This window comes from Hylobates moloch, unplaced genomic scaffold (assembly GCF_009828535.3).
Source record: "Hylobates moloch isolate HMO894 unplaced genomic scaffold, HMol_V3 SCAFFOLD_20, whole genome shotgun sequence".
NCBI classification, from domain to species: Eukaryota; Metazoa; Chordata; class Mammalia; order Primates; family Hylobatidae; genus Hylobates; species Hylobates moloch.
Genome location: NW_026652295.1, coordinates 50,605,037 through 50,621,846, shown reverse-complemented (window position 1 = coordinate 50,621,846; position 16,810 = coordinate 50,605,037). Strand labels below are relative to the sequence as shown.

At 36.2% G+C, this 16,810-nt stretch overlaps 1 protein-coding gene across 2 annotated transcripts in view; it reads right to left on the bottom strand.

The window, feature by feature from the left end:
• FBXO9 (F-box protein 9) overlaps positions 1-16,810 on the bottom strand; it is a 33,956-nt gene that overhangs the window by 16,603 nt on the left and 543 nt on the right. The window contains exons 2-7 of one of the 2 annotated variants that reach the window (XM_058432360.1): positions 11,823-11,909; positions 9,326-9,482; positions 6,424-6,483; positions 4,403-4,502; positions 2,183-2,313; positions 668-782 (exon numbers count right to left, since the gene is read on the bottom strand). In XM_058432360.1, the coding sequence (XP_058288343.1) occupies positions 668-782; positions 2,183-2,313; positions 4,403-4,502; positions 6,424-6,483; positions 9,326-9,482; positions 11,823-11,909 (650 nt within the window). Of the gene's footprint in view, positions 1-667; positions 783-2,182; positions 2,314-4,402; positions 4,503-6,423; positions 6,484-9,324; positions 9,483-11,822; positions 11,910-16,810 lie in introns of those variants that run through there. The other variant, XM_058432359.1, reaches the window with a different exon arrangement.

Sequence of the window (16,810 nt, the reverse complement as noted above, 5' to 3'; positions counted from 1 at the left end):
AGTATTTTATGAAAACTACAAGATTCCAAATGGAATTAATTTTAAAATAATGCATCTGAATTTTAAGAACAAAAGTTGTTTTTAAAAATTCTATATAAGGACTAAGTATATAGTTTTAGGTTTTACATTTAAGTCTTTAATCCATCTTGATTTGATTTTTGTGTATCGTGTAAGGAAAGGATCCAGTTTCCATCTTCTGCACATGGCTAGCTGGTTATCTCAGCACCATTTATTGAATAGAGTCCTTTCCCACACGTAGCAAAATTTTCAAAATATAGAATAACTTTTAATGAGCCTTAAGAAAATGCTAGTGCTGTTTTAATCTAAACCATTACCACAATGAGTTTACAGTTAGTATAAAAATGACTTGAATATATTTTTCTAATATAATTCTTTTTCCCAAATCAGTTAAGCTAGCATGCAAACCCTATGGAAGTAGTATGGGTTACTATATCCTACATATTATTCTATACCCTAGAAACCTAGCATATTCTAGCCTTTAAATTCTAAGTTATTTGAGAAAATTAAGTACAGCTTAGCAAAACTTGTTTATTCTAAGCTTTAACTCAGAACACCAATCAAGTAATTTTATAAGGATTGGCAAAGGACCATCTTTCTTTTCACCGTTGCCTGAGTTGTTTAAAAAATAAAAACAAAAACTTAGTACCTGGCACAGATGTAGAATCCTCTGCACACCAGTGACAACTGCTCCAGTGATCTGAGGTCCAAGTCACTAGACACCACCCATCGGAAGATGTACATCAGGACCTCCATTGGCAGCACTGCAAAAGAAAATCATCCTTCAGTGACTCTCCTGTATGTCATTCTATTGTCACAACGACATTCCCAGTACATTTATACCTTCCTAGAAATTTATAAATCACACCCTCTGTATTGCTCAGAGCTAAAGCATGAATGTATTTAGCTACTCAATAATAATAATGAATGGTTCTTAACATCAAGATATAAGTATCTTTGTTTTTTCAGTATAGATCTGAAGCTACTTTTTATAAAGCACTTTTCCCTCATAAGATTATTTTGCCAGACATATTAAAATAAATGTTTTATAAAAATAATCTATGTGTGTGTGATCCATATTGCATCTATTAACACTAAAGTTATTTTCATCTCCTTGAAAACTTTTAATTGTCCTCCTCTGAAAAAGCCCCGAACCAAACAATATTTAACATATTAAAAATACATTAATTTCTTTTTTTTTTTTTTGAGACGAGGTCTTGCTCTGTTGCCCAGGCTGGAGTGCAGTGATACAATCTCAGCTCACTGCAGCCTCTGCCTCCCGGGTTCAAGTAATTCTCATACCTCAGCCTCCCAAGTAGCTGGGACTACAGTTATGCGCCACCACGCCCAGCTAATGTTTGTATTTTTAGTAGAGGTGGAGTTTCACCATGTTGGCCAGGCTTGTCTTGAACTCCTGGCCTCAAGTGATCCTCCCAATTCAGCCTCCCAAAATGCTGAGATTGCAGGCATGAGCCACCATGCCCGAACAAAAATACATTAATTTCTAAACATTCAGCCTGTCTCAGGACAATTGTCCAACATGGCTGAAATGCTTCATGATACCAGTATTCCTCCAGTTTTCTTAGGGCTACCTCAACAACTCAGACTTACCCTGCTAAATCTTTACTGAAAAAGGTATGACATCCTTAAACAACAGCACTACAAACTATTCTGCTTCAGATTATAAAGCAGCTTACTAGTGGGCGCAGTGCCTCACGCCTGTAATCCCAGCACTTTGGGAGGCCGAGGTGGGCGGATCATGAAGTCAGGAGTTCGACACCAGCCTGGCCAACATGGTGAAACTCTGTCTTTACTAAAGATACAAAAATTTAGCTGGGTGTGGTGGCACACGCCTGTAATCCCAGCTACTTGGGAGGCTAAGGCAGGAGAATCGCTTGAACCCGGGAGGCGGAGGTTGCAGTGAGCCGAGATTGCACCATTGCACTCCAGCCTGGGTGACAGGGCGCGTCTCCATCTCAAAAAACAAAACAAAGCAAAACACAAAACAGCTTAATAGTATATGCAAATGATAATTATAACTAGATCTTCCACCATATTCTGAACTAAAGCAGCAGTTATCTGGCAAATTATCTGACCTTATAAATTTGGAAATCTTTAAGGTTAAGATATTTCTCACTGAGTTATGAAAAACAAGTATTCACACCTGATATGTGAGTCTGACTGCTCTCAAGCTCAGGCTGACACAGTTTGAGCACAGACTCCTGAAATGTGAGTTGCTGCTGGAAGTAGGACAAGAGATCTGCCATTTTGCTATCATCATCATTATCTTCAATGCTGAAAAAAGGGAGGTGAATAAATTAAGTGCCTCAGTCTACAAGCGTACAGTTTAGAAACTGATTTTTCATAGCATTTTCAAATTTGTTTTACAAAAAGTCACCTAAAGCTTATTCAACATGTGATACATTTTTAAATGTGATGAATTTATCCTGTCTTACAAAGGAATACCACACCAAGTTTTTCAAAGAAAAAAGCTTCAGTAATTATCATCCAGAAAGAATTAGAATTTTTGGATACAGGTGTTGAGATTTAACTAATTTTATTGTAAAGTAGAGATTTTATGAGTTAGTGCAAGCTTTCAAATGATTTCAAAAATCTTACCATAGTATGTTCTTTAACCTTAATTTATTCTAACTGGATAAAAACCAAATCTACAGCTGTCATCTGAGGTACTTACTTACCAAGGGTTTTCTAACAGATTTGCCTTATCAGCCTACCTTTAGAGAGGAAAATACCTACTTTGAAAACATCTTAGGGTTCACAAATCATCTACCAGTATACACAAATGTGTATAGAAAAATGTCTAGAATGTGTATAGAAAAATGTGTATAGAAAAATGTGCTAGAAAAATGTCTGAGCTTTCTATTTTTACTGAAGTAAACCTTAAAGATGATCAGACTTACAAAGAGGATTGGATGAAGGCGAAGTTAGAAAACCAGGAAGTTTCAAGTGACGTAGACTTAAAAAAACAAAAACAAAAACAAAACAAAACCAGGAAGGGCATTTTATAATACAACAAAATATAAGTGTGGTTGAGGCTAGATGGACTCAATGGCTATTCTACAAACATGTTACAGGAAAGAAAAAAACAGGCAAACTTTTAGGGCTTATCAGATCTTATTTAAAAAAAAAAAGATGAATCCTTAAAGAACTTTCATAGCATCTGGGTTTGTATAAAAAATGGGAAAGAAAAGAAATGCCTCTTTAATATTTTAATACAATCTTTCTTAACAGCATCTGGCACATATTTATAAAACTGGCTAAGAGCTGAGTCTAAATGACTCTACCCAAATTTAAAGAAGGTTTAGAAAAAACCCAAGTGATTCATTTTAAGTATGGACTACCTCACACTGTTAACTCTAATTTGGTGAATATTATTAGCTGAAAATTTAAACAGGCTAATATTGACCTCGTTGGGATGTTTTTAATATGACTTATCCAAAGCTTAAGTGTTAATACCATATGCAGTTAAAAAACATTGGCAATAAACATATGTTATCAATAAAGGTGACAATTATTTCATGACAGAGGGAATATATTAATATAATAACTAATATAATATTTCATTACCAAAACTTTTTTCTCTGTACTATTTTTAACCTGACATTCTCTCATGGGTACAGACTCCCTTCCCTTCTAATATCACGAAATTGAGTTTTGGGAGATAGTGGAATTAAGCCAAAACAATTTTATAATTGTCTTGCAAAGTATTGCCTTAAAAATAAGTTTTCTTGATCTTTATCCATATAAAACCAACGCTACTTCATGGCTTTGATGCAAGTGGCAACTATACAATTCAAACATGATTTCTTTTAGGAATATATTCTGCATCTGTGCTTTTAAATAAATGTTAGAGTTTTAATGTTTTACTAAAAACATTAAGAGAATAATAACGTCTTTTATAGTTCAGCATTTTCCTAATAAAATTAGAAGCCTTTTTTAAAATGTAAAATTTCAAACATATACAAAAGGAAACTAGTGTAATAAAATCCCATGTACCCATCACTCAATTTTAACCATTATTAACATTTTGCCAAATTTAGCCTAATTACATTTTAAAACTTTCTACTTCAAATAGGTTTCAGAAAGTTGAAACGTGTCCGTTAATTTACTCCTTTCAGTAACTACTGCTTTTATTTTTTTAAACTTTTTTTCTATCTGTTTATTTCTGTATCTGTTTAAAAGGTGCATTTCTATGTGTTATCTTTCAATTTCCCTAATTAAAAAATTTCTACAACTTTATAAACAAAGATATACTAAACAGTATGAGCTCAACAGAATTAGCACCATCTTAAGAGTCAACAGGACAAAGATGCTTAACTTTAACAAACTCTATGCATTACTATCTATCAAATTATATACGCACTAGCTGTTTCCAACGCCATCACCATCTGGAGACCGGGTATAAGTAATCTTGAACTCTATATCAGGTACAAGTTGCATAGCCCTACGATAAAACTTGATGGCTAAAAGAAGAAATAAAGCTAAATTAGCTGTGACCACACATTTTTGTCATTTCCTTTGATTACCCTTAACTGTGGTTTAATTTGGTAACTTTCTTTACAAGCGGCCAAATTCTGTTTTTCTACATGCAACAGTAGTTCAGTGACACAAAACTATTTCCAAACCTTACTGCTCAGAAAGAAACTTTTCCCTAAACTTAAGATGTTGTATTTTACTCATATATTAGCCCTTCTCATCTTTTTCCTCACCCTCTTACGTATCATGATTTTTAAATAGTTGTCTTTCTTTGGGCTCCGAAGATGCAATTGCTATAGCCAACAAAAATACTTCTTTTTTAAGACAAGGTCTCACTCTGTTGTCCAGGCTGGAGTGCAGTTGGCACGACCTTGGCTCACGGCAGACTCCACCTCCCAGGTTCAAGTGATTCTCCAACCTCAGTCTCCTGAGTAGCTGGGGCTACAGGCATGTCCCAGCCAGCACACTCAGCTAATTTTTAAATTTTTTGTAGAGACAACATCTTGCTATGTTGCCCAGGCTGGTCTTGAACTCCTGGGTTCAAGCAATCCTCCCGCCTCAGCCTGCCAAAGTGCTGAGATTAGAGGTGTCAGCTACCATGCCTGGCCAAAAACACTTCTAAACAAACTTTTCTAAGACACAGAGTTGAGGAAAATTAAATGCTTCCTACTGGGTGGAATGAAGAATAGTTTTTGTTTTTGTTTTTTAATTATCCTTTAAATTTAACTTCTTTTAGCCCAGATGCCTCTTATTTACCTAAGTAATCTTCAAAACTTATTTTTTACAAATTTCCTAGACAGGTAGTTTAGAGCTGTAATATTCAATAACTCTCCCCACAGAGATACACCAGTAGAACTTGGAGCTGTAGAGGCTGACTAGTTCTTTTTCCCTACAAAGAAGTTTATGATTCAATATATTCTGCCACGTTCTATGATTCTGGATGAATTACCATACACTAAGTGGAGATGAGAATTTCACAAACCAATGAAGGCTGCACAGGGACTTGATCAACTGGGCCCTTCTAAAAATCTAAAGAAAAATATCACTAGAAGAAACTTGCATATAAATGCAGTAACTCTGAATGATGTTAGTTTTGGGGCATTTTCAAATGATTCAAGCACAAGGATTTTTCCTATGCATCAATTATTATCTTTACTATCACAAAATGAAAGCATAATTACAAACCTAATATGGTAAATAGTCCTATCACTTTATTTACACATTTCTATTGGGTTAATAAAAGACACAAAGCTGACACATATATTACCACATATTTCTGTTGGTAATATGTAAATTGGAACTTAGAAAGAAAAACATGTATTTTTTCCTCAATTTATCCTTTATATTCCCATCCTCTGAAGTAATTTTCACCTATAAAAAGAGCATATTTTAAAATGAACAATTTTTAAATACTTAATTAATGAAGAATAACTAAAGCTAAATGTAAAAAAAAGTTATTTTGCTCATCCTACCCACATGATGATGTTTCCCAGCAATATTTTTTTACAAAAAGACAGGTTATATAGAAAAACAATTTCTATTTTTTATTTTTTAAAATATAATTTCAAATATAGTTGGCCCTCTGTATTCACGGGTTTCACATTCTCTGATTCAACCAACTGCAGATCAAAAATACTTAAAATAAATACAAATTTAAAAAACAATACAGTATAACAACTATTTACATAAGTAAGTTATATGTAAATATTACACCAGTCATATAAGGGACTTGAGCATTTTGGTATCTACAAAGGGTCCTGGAACCAATTTCCAATGAGTACTGAAGGAAGAATGTATTAAGAAAAGTGATGTTCTATACCAAATATGTTATAGAAAAAAAAAATACCGTTAACAACAGAGTTGTTATTCAGAAATGTTATGACATGAACCTGGGCTCTGAATTTTTACCTTCATAGAGAGCTCCATTTTGTTCTTCTTCTACTGCTTTTAGGAAGAGTTCTCGAGCCTATAAAAATATAAAGTAAAAATTTTTGAATTTTTTGCATTAAAAATTACTATGGATGGCAGAAGGAGGGCCTTTTTAATAAATTGTGCGAAATAACTGGACATTCATAGGCAAAATAATGAACCTTGACCTAAACCTCATACTTTACATAAAAATTAACTTGACTGGATCATGGACTCAAATGTAAAACCCATAACCTATTAGAAGAAAAGAAAATCTTGGAGACCTAGGACTAGGCAAAGAGTTCTTGACACCAAAAGCACCATTCATAAAAGGGAAAATTGATAAACTGGACCTTGTCAAAATTAAAAATTTTTGCTCTGTGAAATGCCCTGTTAAGAGGATGAAAATATTTACAAGCCACATATTCAATAAAAGACTTGCATCTAGAATACAAAAAGAACTTCCAAAACACAACATTAAAAATATTAGCAATCTGGCTGGGCACGGTGGCTCACGCCTGTAATCCCAGCACTTTGGGAGGCTGAGGTCAGCGGATGACTTGAGGCCAGGAGTTCGAGACTGGCCTGGCCAACAAGATGAAACCACATCTGTATTAAAATTACAAAAATTAGCCGGTCGTGGTGGCACATGTCTATAGTCTCAGCTACTCTGGAGGCTGAGGCAGGAGAATCACTTGAACCTGGGAGGCGGAGCTTGCAGTGAGCTGAGGTCGTGCCACTGCACTCCAGCCTGGGTGACACAGTAACACTCCATCTCAAAAAAAAAAAAAAATTATATATATATATATGTAATCCAATTAGAAAAGACATCAACAGATATTTCAGAGAGAGAATATATATTAATAGATGAAAAATAAGCACATGAAAAGATGTTCAACATCACAAGCCATTAGGGAAATGCAAATTAAAATGACAATGAGATACCACTACATACCTATCAGAACGGCTATTAATAAAATTAAAGGCCAGGTGCAGTGGCTCACTCCTGTAATCCCAGCACTTTGGGAGGCTGAAGCAGGTGGACTGCTTGAGGTCAGGAGTTCGAGACAAGCCTGACCAACATGGTGAAACCCCAGGCTCCCAAAGTGCTGGGATTACAGGCGTGAGCCACCGCGCCCAGCTAGATTGCTAATATTTTAAATATTGTGTTTTGGAAGTTCTTTTTGCATTCTAGATACAAAATACAAATTTGTAAAAATACAAAAATTAGCCCAGCGTTACTGGCGGGGCCTGTAATCCCAGCTACTTGGGAGGCTAAGGCACGAGAATCGCTTGAACCCAGGAGGCAGAGGTTGCAGTGAGCTGGAATCACAGCACTGCACTCCAGCCTGGGCGACAAAGCGAGACTCTGTCTTAAATAAATAAATAAATTAATTAATTAATTTAATTAAATTAAAAAGTAGCAACACTAAATGCTGATGAGGATGAACTGGATCACTTGTACATTGCTGGTGGGAACTTAATATAAGATACTCTAGAAAACACTTTGGCAGTTTCTTTTAAAATCAAACATGTACTTACTATAGAACTTAGCAATTGTACTCTTGGGGTTTCATCCCAGAGAAATGAAAATTATGTTCATGCAAAAACCTACACACGTATTTCCATAGCTCCATTCTTAATAGCCAAATATTGGAAACAACTCAAATGTCCTTCAACCAATAAATGGTTAAACTGGGGTACATCCATACCATGCAATACTATTCTGCAATAAAAAGGAACAAACTACTGATACATAATAACTTGGACTGATCTTGAGGGAATTATACTTAGTGAAAAAAGCCAATCTCAAAAGGTTACATACTGGATGATTCCACTTATACAACATTCTTGGAATATTAAAATTACAAAATGGAGAACAGACTAGTGGTTGCCAGTGGTTACGAATGGCTAGGGAAAAGGAGTATATAACTATAAAACAGTTCTGTATCTTGATTGTGGTGGCAGTTACATGAAGCTACCTTGTAATAAAACTGCAAACAACTATTTACACACATACACACAGACAAGTGCTTGTAAATTCGGGAAATCCAAGTAAACTGTGGATTGTTCCAACGTCTATTTCCTCGTTTTTGATACTGTACTATAGTTACGCAAGTTGTTACCATCGGAGGAGGCTAAAGGGTACACAGGACTTCCCTATACCTGTGGACCTGTAATTATTTCAAAATAAAAATTAAGAGGAGATAGAAGATAAGTCATCATGGTAATGCCAATTATTTAATGACTAATTATAAACACAAACTTGGATCTGATGGTAAAAAGATGGCAGCCTCTATGGAAGAAGAATAAGAAATGAAATGGTATGCTGTGCCTACCCTGTGTAAGTACCAGAAGAGATATGAATGTTAGACAGCATTCAAAATATTTTCAGTGTGAAAATATTTCAAAATTTTCCAGAATAAGGAAATGATTAATGCATTATTGTAAGCTGATCTATTCAAAATATAACAAAATACTGCATGAAATTAAGACCTCTGGAAAGACATTAACATGTGAGCAATCTTTTTGGTTCTATTAATAAATTCAGAAAATTCTGTTTTTTCTTTTTGGTTCTGTTAATAAATTCAGAGACATCAATCTTTTAGAAACCACATGAATCCCAGAGGTCTATAAATTAACAAAAGACAGCTCAATGAAGATAGTGTACCTACAGAGAAAAAAGCCATGCAGGAGTAGTGGTACCATCCAAAGTACCTAGAAGAAATTGTGAGAAAGATATCAACTAGTATACTAGTCAAAATTTTTATTTTACAAGATATGTGTTTATGTCCCAAAAGTCTGGTTATAATGACTACTTACTGTGTCAGTGAAAATTTCCATGTGCCAAAAAAAAAAAAAAAAGAAAGGTAATTTGTTACAATATCTATAATACTTAACTTTTCTTCTTTTGCCTGTTCTTGTTTTCCTTTGGTATCTGCCGCTGTTTTCTGGATACAGCCTCTTGCTGCTCTGCAAGGTCGATTTTCTAAATTGCTAGAGCTTACACCTGGAGCAAGTTCAAACATCCACTGAGCTCGGAACATCTGGAGTTGTGCCTATGGGGAGAACAGCATTTTAGGACTCATCAAGGAAGGGTAGCTCAACTCTGGAACAATGTATCAATATGTCCAACATCTACTTCCACGTATATACTTATTACTCTAAGTCCAGAAAACACCATCTTCTGAATTATTAAATATCCATTGAATACATGTTATCTTTTAAAATAATTTTCTGCTCAAAACTTAAAGAATCAAGAAAATTAGCATAAAATACATGTCAGTACACCAAAAGTCAAATTATTTTGGAGAACCAAATTTTAATTAGAATTGAAATATAAGCCATCACTTACAGACTGAAGTTATAAGCTTCCAATAATTTTTTAATGACTATATCATCTAGTAGACATTAAGAATGCTGCCAAAAATTCTGTAGGTAAGCCCGAAATCTTTCTATTAACATTCTGCATTTCAAAAAGAAAATTTTTTTTTCAAATATTTGTTATTTCAAAAATTTAAAGGCCAGGCACAGAGGCTCATGCCTATAATCCTAGCACTTTGGGAGGCCGAGGCAGACGGATCACCTGAGGTCAGCAGTTCAAGAACAGCCTGGCCAACATGGCGAAACCCTGTCTCTACTAAAAATACAAAAAAATTAGCCGGGTGTGGTGGTGGGCACCTGTAATCCCAGCTACTCAGGAGGCTGAGGCATGAGAATTGCTTGAACCTGGGTGGCAGAGGTTGGCAGTGAGCAGAGATCATGCGACTGCACTCCAGCCTGGGCGATGGAGCGAGACTCCATCTCAAAAAAAAAAAAAAAAAAATTAAAAGCACATAAAAAGTGAACCCTATAAGGTAGACTCTGGTGTGTTGCCCAGATTCCCTTTCAGAAATAAAGAACTTGTTACCCAAACTGCTGAGAGTTCTATCTGAAAACACTTGAGTTGTCAGCCCTTTTGGGTATTACCTCAGCAAAATCACACTGTCCTCTCAATCCCCGCCCAATGACTGATCAATGGCTAATAAAGGCTTGGCTCTCTGCAACTCAGGTCATCTCTGAAAGGGTATTTCATCTTCAGAACTCCCTCGAGGATGGCTAAGCAGTCCATTAAGACTGCACTGCAGCTGGTCTTCTCCCTGCCCATTTGTTTCCCTCTCTCCCTTCCATAGGTGTTGATCCCAAGAGTACTCCTTAATAAACTTCCTGCACAGCAATCTTCACCTAGTCTGCTTCCTGGGGGACCCAAACTGGGTTACACGCTCTGCCCAAAGGCAGCCATTGCTAACAGGGATGTATATGTTATTCCTGGCTTCCTTTTTTTTTTAAAAAAAGATGTATCTAGAATGTTTTAAATTTTCTCTATATTCTGTACACTTTATTGCTACACTTTTAACCTGTTACACATAGATTTCTGACCTGCAGAATCTTTAGTAGCATTCAATGTCTACTAGACGATCTGTTCCAAATAATTATTATTAACCTTACAAGTGCAGTGAGACACACTTAACTAGTTCCAGCAACTTTTTTTCTCTTTTAATGTATAAAGATTTACTTCATCCTTTTAAATGGCTGTAGTGTTTTCACTGTATGGATGCATCATTACTTAATAACGGGTAATGAATATTTAAGTTGTATGATGTTTTTCCAGATAAACAATTCTATACTAAACATCTTTATACTTGCATATTTACTTACTTTCCCCACCATTTCCTTAAAATTAATTTCCTGGAAGTAGAATTGCTGTATCAAGGGAATGCATGTTTTTCATTTTGATCCATATCACCAGTCTGCCCTCCAGAAAGCTGTAGCAATTCACATTTTCATGAACACTGCATGAGTGTTCTCACAGCCTAGACAGTGATGCACACTATTCACCAATCTGATTAAATTATTAATGAGGCTAATTATCTCTTACAAATATGTAATGGCCATTTGTATTATTTTGCCATTAACAGTCCATTCATATCTTTTTATCCTCTGTTTCTCCAAATATATGAGTGCTCTATGTAACGAGATGAACCCTCTGCCCATATATGGTAAACAGTTTTTCCAGCTGGCTATTTCTCTTAACTTTATTTATGATGTCTTTTCTTATACACAGGTTTTAAACTTTTAGGTGGTCAAACCCATCAATCTTTTTAAGATTATGGGTTCTGAGTCATGCATAAGCCTTAGTTTGAATACCTTAAACCCATGTTAAACTATAAGCAGTCATTATTGATATTTCTTTTCACAAAGAAAGCCATAACATAGTTTAAGTATTCTATAAACCAGTATGAAAACAGTTAAATTCAATGCAAACAGTAATAACCTACAAATACCCATGATTATGATCAATTTTGCATATGTATGGGAACACTGGAATAAAAATCAAAGACACAATTGAAGACACATGCCTGCAGATCTGTTTCAGCAGGACTTTCATTTTCTTCATCATCATCTGCTCTGACAGTATCAGAATGACAATCTTCCTCAGCTTCTGCCTGAGGGGGGAAAAACCCAAATGTCAGGAATATACACACACCAGTTGCCCTCTGTAATCTACATTTCTCATTCGGCCACCTTCTATTTAGTACCATACTGTCAACACTTTGTGGAACCCACTTTGAGTAGCAAGGCTGTAGGGGGCACTTGAGACCTTACTATTAATTTCCAAAGGAAAATGAGTCTGAAAAGCATATTCTCTACTCCTACCCACAGTACTCACGTTATCGTGAATCCTAACATTTCCCCACCCCCCACCAAATTTAACATCAGTTGTATCCATCCAAAAATCAATGTAATTACAGTTGTCCCTCAGTGTCCACAGGGGATTAGTTCCAGGAGCCCCCAGGACACCAAAATCCCTGGGTTTTCCAGTCCCTCATATGGCTTATTTGCATATAACCTATGCACATCTTCTCATATACTTTAAGTCATCTCTAGGTTACTTATAATGTAAATAGTTCTTGTAGTATATTGTTTCCTAATTTGTATTATTTTTTATTGTTGTATTGCTTTTTTTCCCCCAAATATTTTTGATCCACAGTTGAATCCCAGGATGCAGAACCTGCAGGTACAGAGGGCCAACTGTGTTATATAAAGTAACAATTCAAGTCTATTACTATTCATAAATGATTTATGATTAATCTAATTAGGTAAATGAAGCCAAATTCTTCATTAATATACATAACTACTGACAATCTATAATAAAAATTATTTTCTCTTTTTCTGGCCAGGTGCGGTGGCTCACACCTGTAATCCCCACACTTTGGGAGGCTGAGGCAGGAGCATCACTTGAGGTCAGGAGTTCAAGACCAGCCTAGCCAACATAGTGAAACCCCATCTCTACTAAAAATACAAAAAATCAGCTGGGCATGGTGGTGCAAGCCTGTGGTCCCAGCTAATCAGGAGGCTGAGGTGGGAGGGTTGCTTGAGCCTGAGAGATGGAGGTTGCAGTGAGCCGAGACTGCGCCACTGCACTCCAGCCTGGATGACAGAGACCCCATCACAAAAAAAAAAAAAAAAAAAGGAAAAAAGAAAAGAAAAATATTGTTCACCTTTTCTTCTTAGAAAAAAATGAAATAAAATTGGAACATCTTTGGTATTTGTTTAGTTCTACAAGACTTTAAAACTTTTTATGAGAAAAACATTTAAAGAGAATTAATCCCTAAGTACTCATGACCCAACTTCAATAATTATCAGTGTAATTCCTTAGATCAAATACCAAGTCACAGTATTCATATTTCTCAAGATGTCATATGTAAAATATATTTCACAGTTTGTGAAATCAAGATTCAAATAAAGTCTACATTGTAATTGCTTGATATGTCTCAAGTCTTTTGTAATCCTCACTCTTTTTTCTTGTAATTTATTTGGGATGAAACTGGGTCGTTTTTCTGTAGAAGCTAGATTTTGATGAGGTGTCAATAAATATGTTCCTTTGATCTCTTATTCTTATTTCCTGTAAATTTTTTTGTGGCAGGATCTTGAAAGGCTAGATTAGATTCTGCTATTTTTTTTTCTTCTGCAAGACTGCCTCATAGGTCATGTTGTATTTTCCATCGGGAGGAGAAATGTTCTGGAATGCAGTTGACAAGGTGCTGTGACAGATGTTCCAAACATAATTGAGTCTAAGGCAAAAAGCCCAAATAATTTTAGTGTCCATAAACTTCTACAAGTCCCAAAACAGAAAATACTCTAATGTTTCATGTTAATGAAATACAACATTGCTTCTTTATAGCTATCTTCTTCACAGGTAAGTTTAATGATACCAATCAGATATAACTTGATACTTGAATTTTTTTGATACTGTAGAATAAACAAATCCACTAGGCTCTAGGTTAAAATGTATTGTTAGGTGGCTAAAAATAACAACTTTGTTTCAGAAAATAGTAACATTTAGTTGTCCTACGGAGTTCAGCAAATAGTTTTTGCTTTCTTGCGACAGAGTCTCCTTATGCAGCCCAGGATGGCTTCAAACTCCTGAGCTCCAAAGATCCTTCTGCTCCACCTCTTGAGTAGCTGAGACTACAGGCTTGTTCAGCCATACCTGGCTGTAGCAGATAGTTTTTGCTTCATGGATCACTTAAGAGAATACAGTCCAGGCAGGGTGTGGTGGCTCATGCCTGTAATCCCAACACTTTGGAAGGCTGAGGTGGGAGGACTGCTTGAGCCCAGGAGTTTGAGACAAGCCTGGGCAACATGGCAAGACCCTGTCTCTACAAAAAATACAAAAATTACCAGGGCGTGGTGGTACACACCAGTAGCCCCAGCTACTCGGGAAGCTGATGTGAGAGGATCACTCGAGCCTGGGAGATGAAGGTTGCAGTGAGCCGAGATTGCATGACTGCTCTCCAACCCAGGAGACAGAGCGGGACCCTGTCTCAAAAAAAAAAAAAAAAAAACCAACAAACAAACAAACAAAAAAACCCATATATATATATATTCCATATATTCCATAAGATGATGTCACTTCTTTTATACAGCTAGCATGTTATTGAATGTGTTCGATGCAAACATGACTTCTGTGTATTTTATATGTACTAGGAAAGCTTCTTAGTCAAAGACTTTTAATAGTAAATGCTTTTGTAAAGAAACCCCTTCTATTTTATCTGTCTATAAATCCAATTTTTATATATTGGATAGACTTCAGTGGAATAAAGCTAGACTGGAATTACTGTGTGTGACTTGGGGCTTAATAAAGGTTTCAATCAGATGACTTTAATTTTATCCTTTTATTCTCAATAAATGTTTGCTAAATTAAACTAAATCCTACCTTCCAGTGAAAATGGCATGTTGCCTCAGTTCAGTCTGTTAGCTAATAGACTTATTAGCAAATGAAACTTGCTCAACACCTACTGTAAAGAAATGTGGCAATCAGGGAAATGGCCTTAAAGGTTAGCTAGATAATATTAAAATCCATTTAATTTTACTGGTTCCAAAGATGGTAAGTTTTACAATTGCAAATTTTAGTCATATGTTAGTTCAGGGCGCGGGGGGGGGGGGGTAATGTTTATATTAACACACATCTTTAACACAGCTATCAGATATACTTGCACTATATTACAGAACATAAATTAGCCTTGCCTCCTATCTTATCTCTGGCAAGCAGACTCAAAGCAGAGGTGCCTTTCAGACTTGAACCAGTTAGTATACTGTAAAATGCTGGGCACACTGTAAAGCACACATCTGTGAAGAAATAAATGAGATCAAGAACTCAGATGAATTTCTAGAAAAATGGAAAACTTAAGGATTCATGTATTGTCAAATACATTATTTTTTAGTTTAAGTTGAGAGCTTTTCCTACTAAGAACATCATTAGCAGGAAAATATGTAATGAAAGACTGAGCGTATGAATCCCACTGAGAATTGTATCTCTCTCTCTTCTCAAGAGTCTGCTTTATTATTGTAAACTCTAAGTACAGGTAATGGGAGGGGACCTGAGTTCTGTGGGGTATCCTTTGTTATTTAGTTTTCTAACTCTTGCCTAGCAGTCATTCTAAACTGACTTCAAGAGCTTCCCCTGCTCTGTCCAGTTGGCTTGCATATGCTGCTTGCTCTATCTGGAATGCCTTCTTCCTCACTTAGCTATTTCTATTCATCCTTCAAAATTCAGCTCAGGGTTCATCTCAGTCAGAAGCATTTTTCTACTTTTCTAATTGCCTCTTTTGTGTTCCCATAACACTTGTGCTTACTTTTATCACAACATTTGTACTGAAGTTGGCTGTTTCGTTTACTAGATTTAAGGCATCCAGGACAGGAACACATCTCAGTTACCTCTGTAACCATAAGGTCAAACACATTGCTTGATTTGTAGTAAAGGCCTGTCTAGGCCTCATCTGTCATGTCTATGGGACATCTATAAAGAGATATGGTGATCTACTGAGGTCCCTTTTCATGTGACATTCTGTGATTAAAAGTTTATCATAAATCACCTTGCAGGTTTGGTTATATCGAAGATCTAGTATTGTACCAGAGTCTCACACTATGCCAGGCTGATAATAGGTACTCAAAAATATTGGTTGAATCGACAAATAAAATGCCATGCGGATAATGTGTATCTGAAGGATGAGGAAAGGAAATGGGAGAAGTGTAATATAGACAGCATCTTTCTTCTCCCCTGTGTTATAGTGGAGCTCTAAACCATTCTTACTTTGATTTTGACAGTATGATCACAAAAACAAACTATTATATCTGGGATCGGCTGAGTTGACATTTGGTCAATTCAACTACTACTTGAAATAAGTAGGGCCTCAGTTGCCACCTCGAGGTTTTCCTTTTATTTTTCATAATCGAGTTTGACCTAAATATCACCTTCACTTGAATAGCTCATGTGTATGAGTGGCCCATGTCTTCATCATGTTACTCCCGTTTCACAGGTGGGATTAATAAATTATAAAGGCTAAGTGCTTAATCCCGTTCAGAGAACTACTGAAAGTTTAGGGGCAGGGGCAATTGCCTTTCTATCCTCCAGATTAATTTAATAAAAATAAATTCAGCCATTCATTTATGCAATAAATATTTGAGTCTAATATAAATTAATTCGTTTGGAATTATTGCATCCCTGATTCTTTAAGCCCCAGCCAGAGATTAGTTTCTCAGATGAACAATTTATTCTAAACCAAAGAAAGGCGTAGGGCAGAGACTACGTATTCCAATATGGAACAGTCTCATGGAATCTGCGCTGTCAAACTCTGTAACTTAGCTCAGTCTCTCCATTTGGACCGCACCGACGCCGCAGAGACGAACCCTCCAACTCCGCCAGGACCGCCTGCCAACATCCTACCCAGGGAATGACGCCTCGCGGGGCAGATGCGTCCTGCACCCAGGGCTCCTCAAGGTGTCGGCAGGGCCTGTCGGTGGGCCTGGCTTTTCGGCAGAAGGGCAATCAACAAGTGTCTCC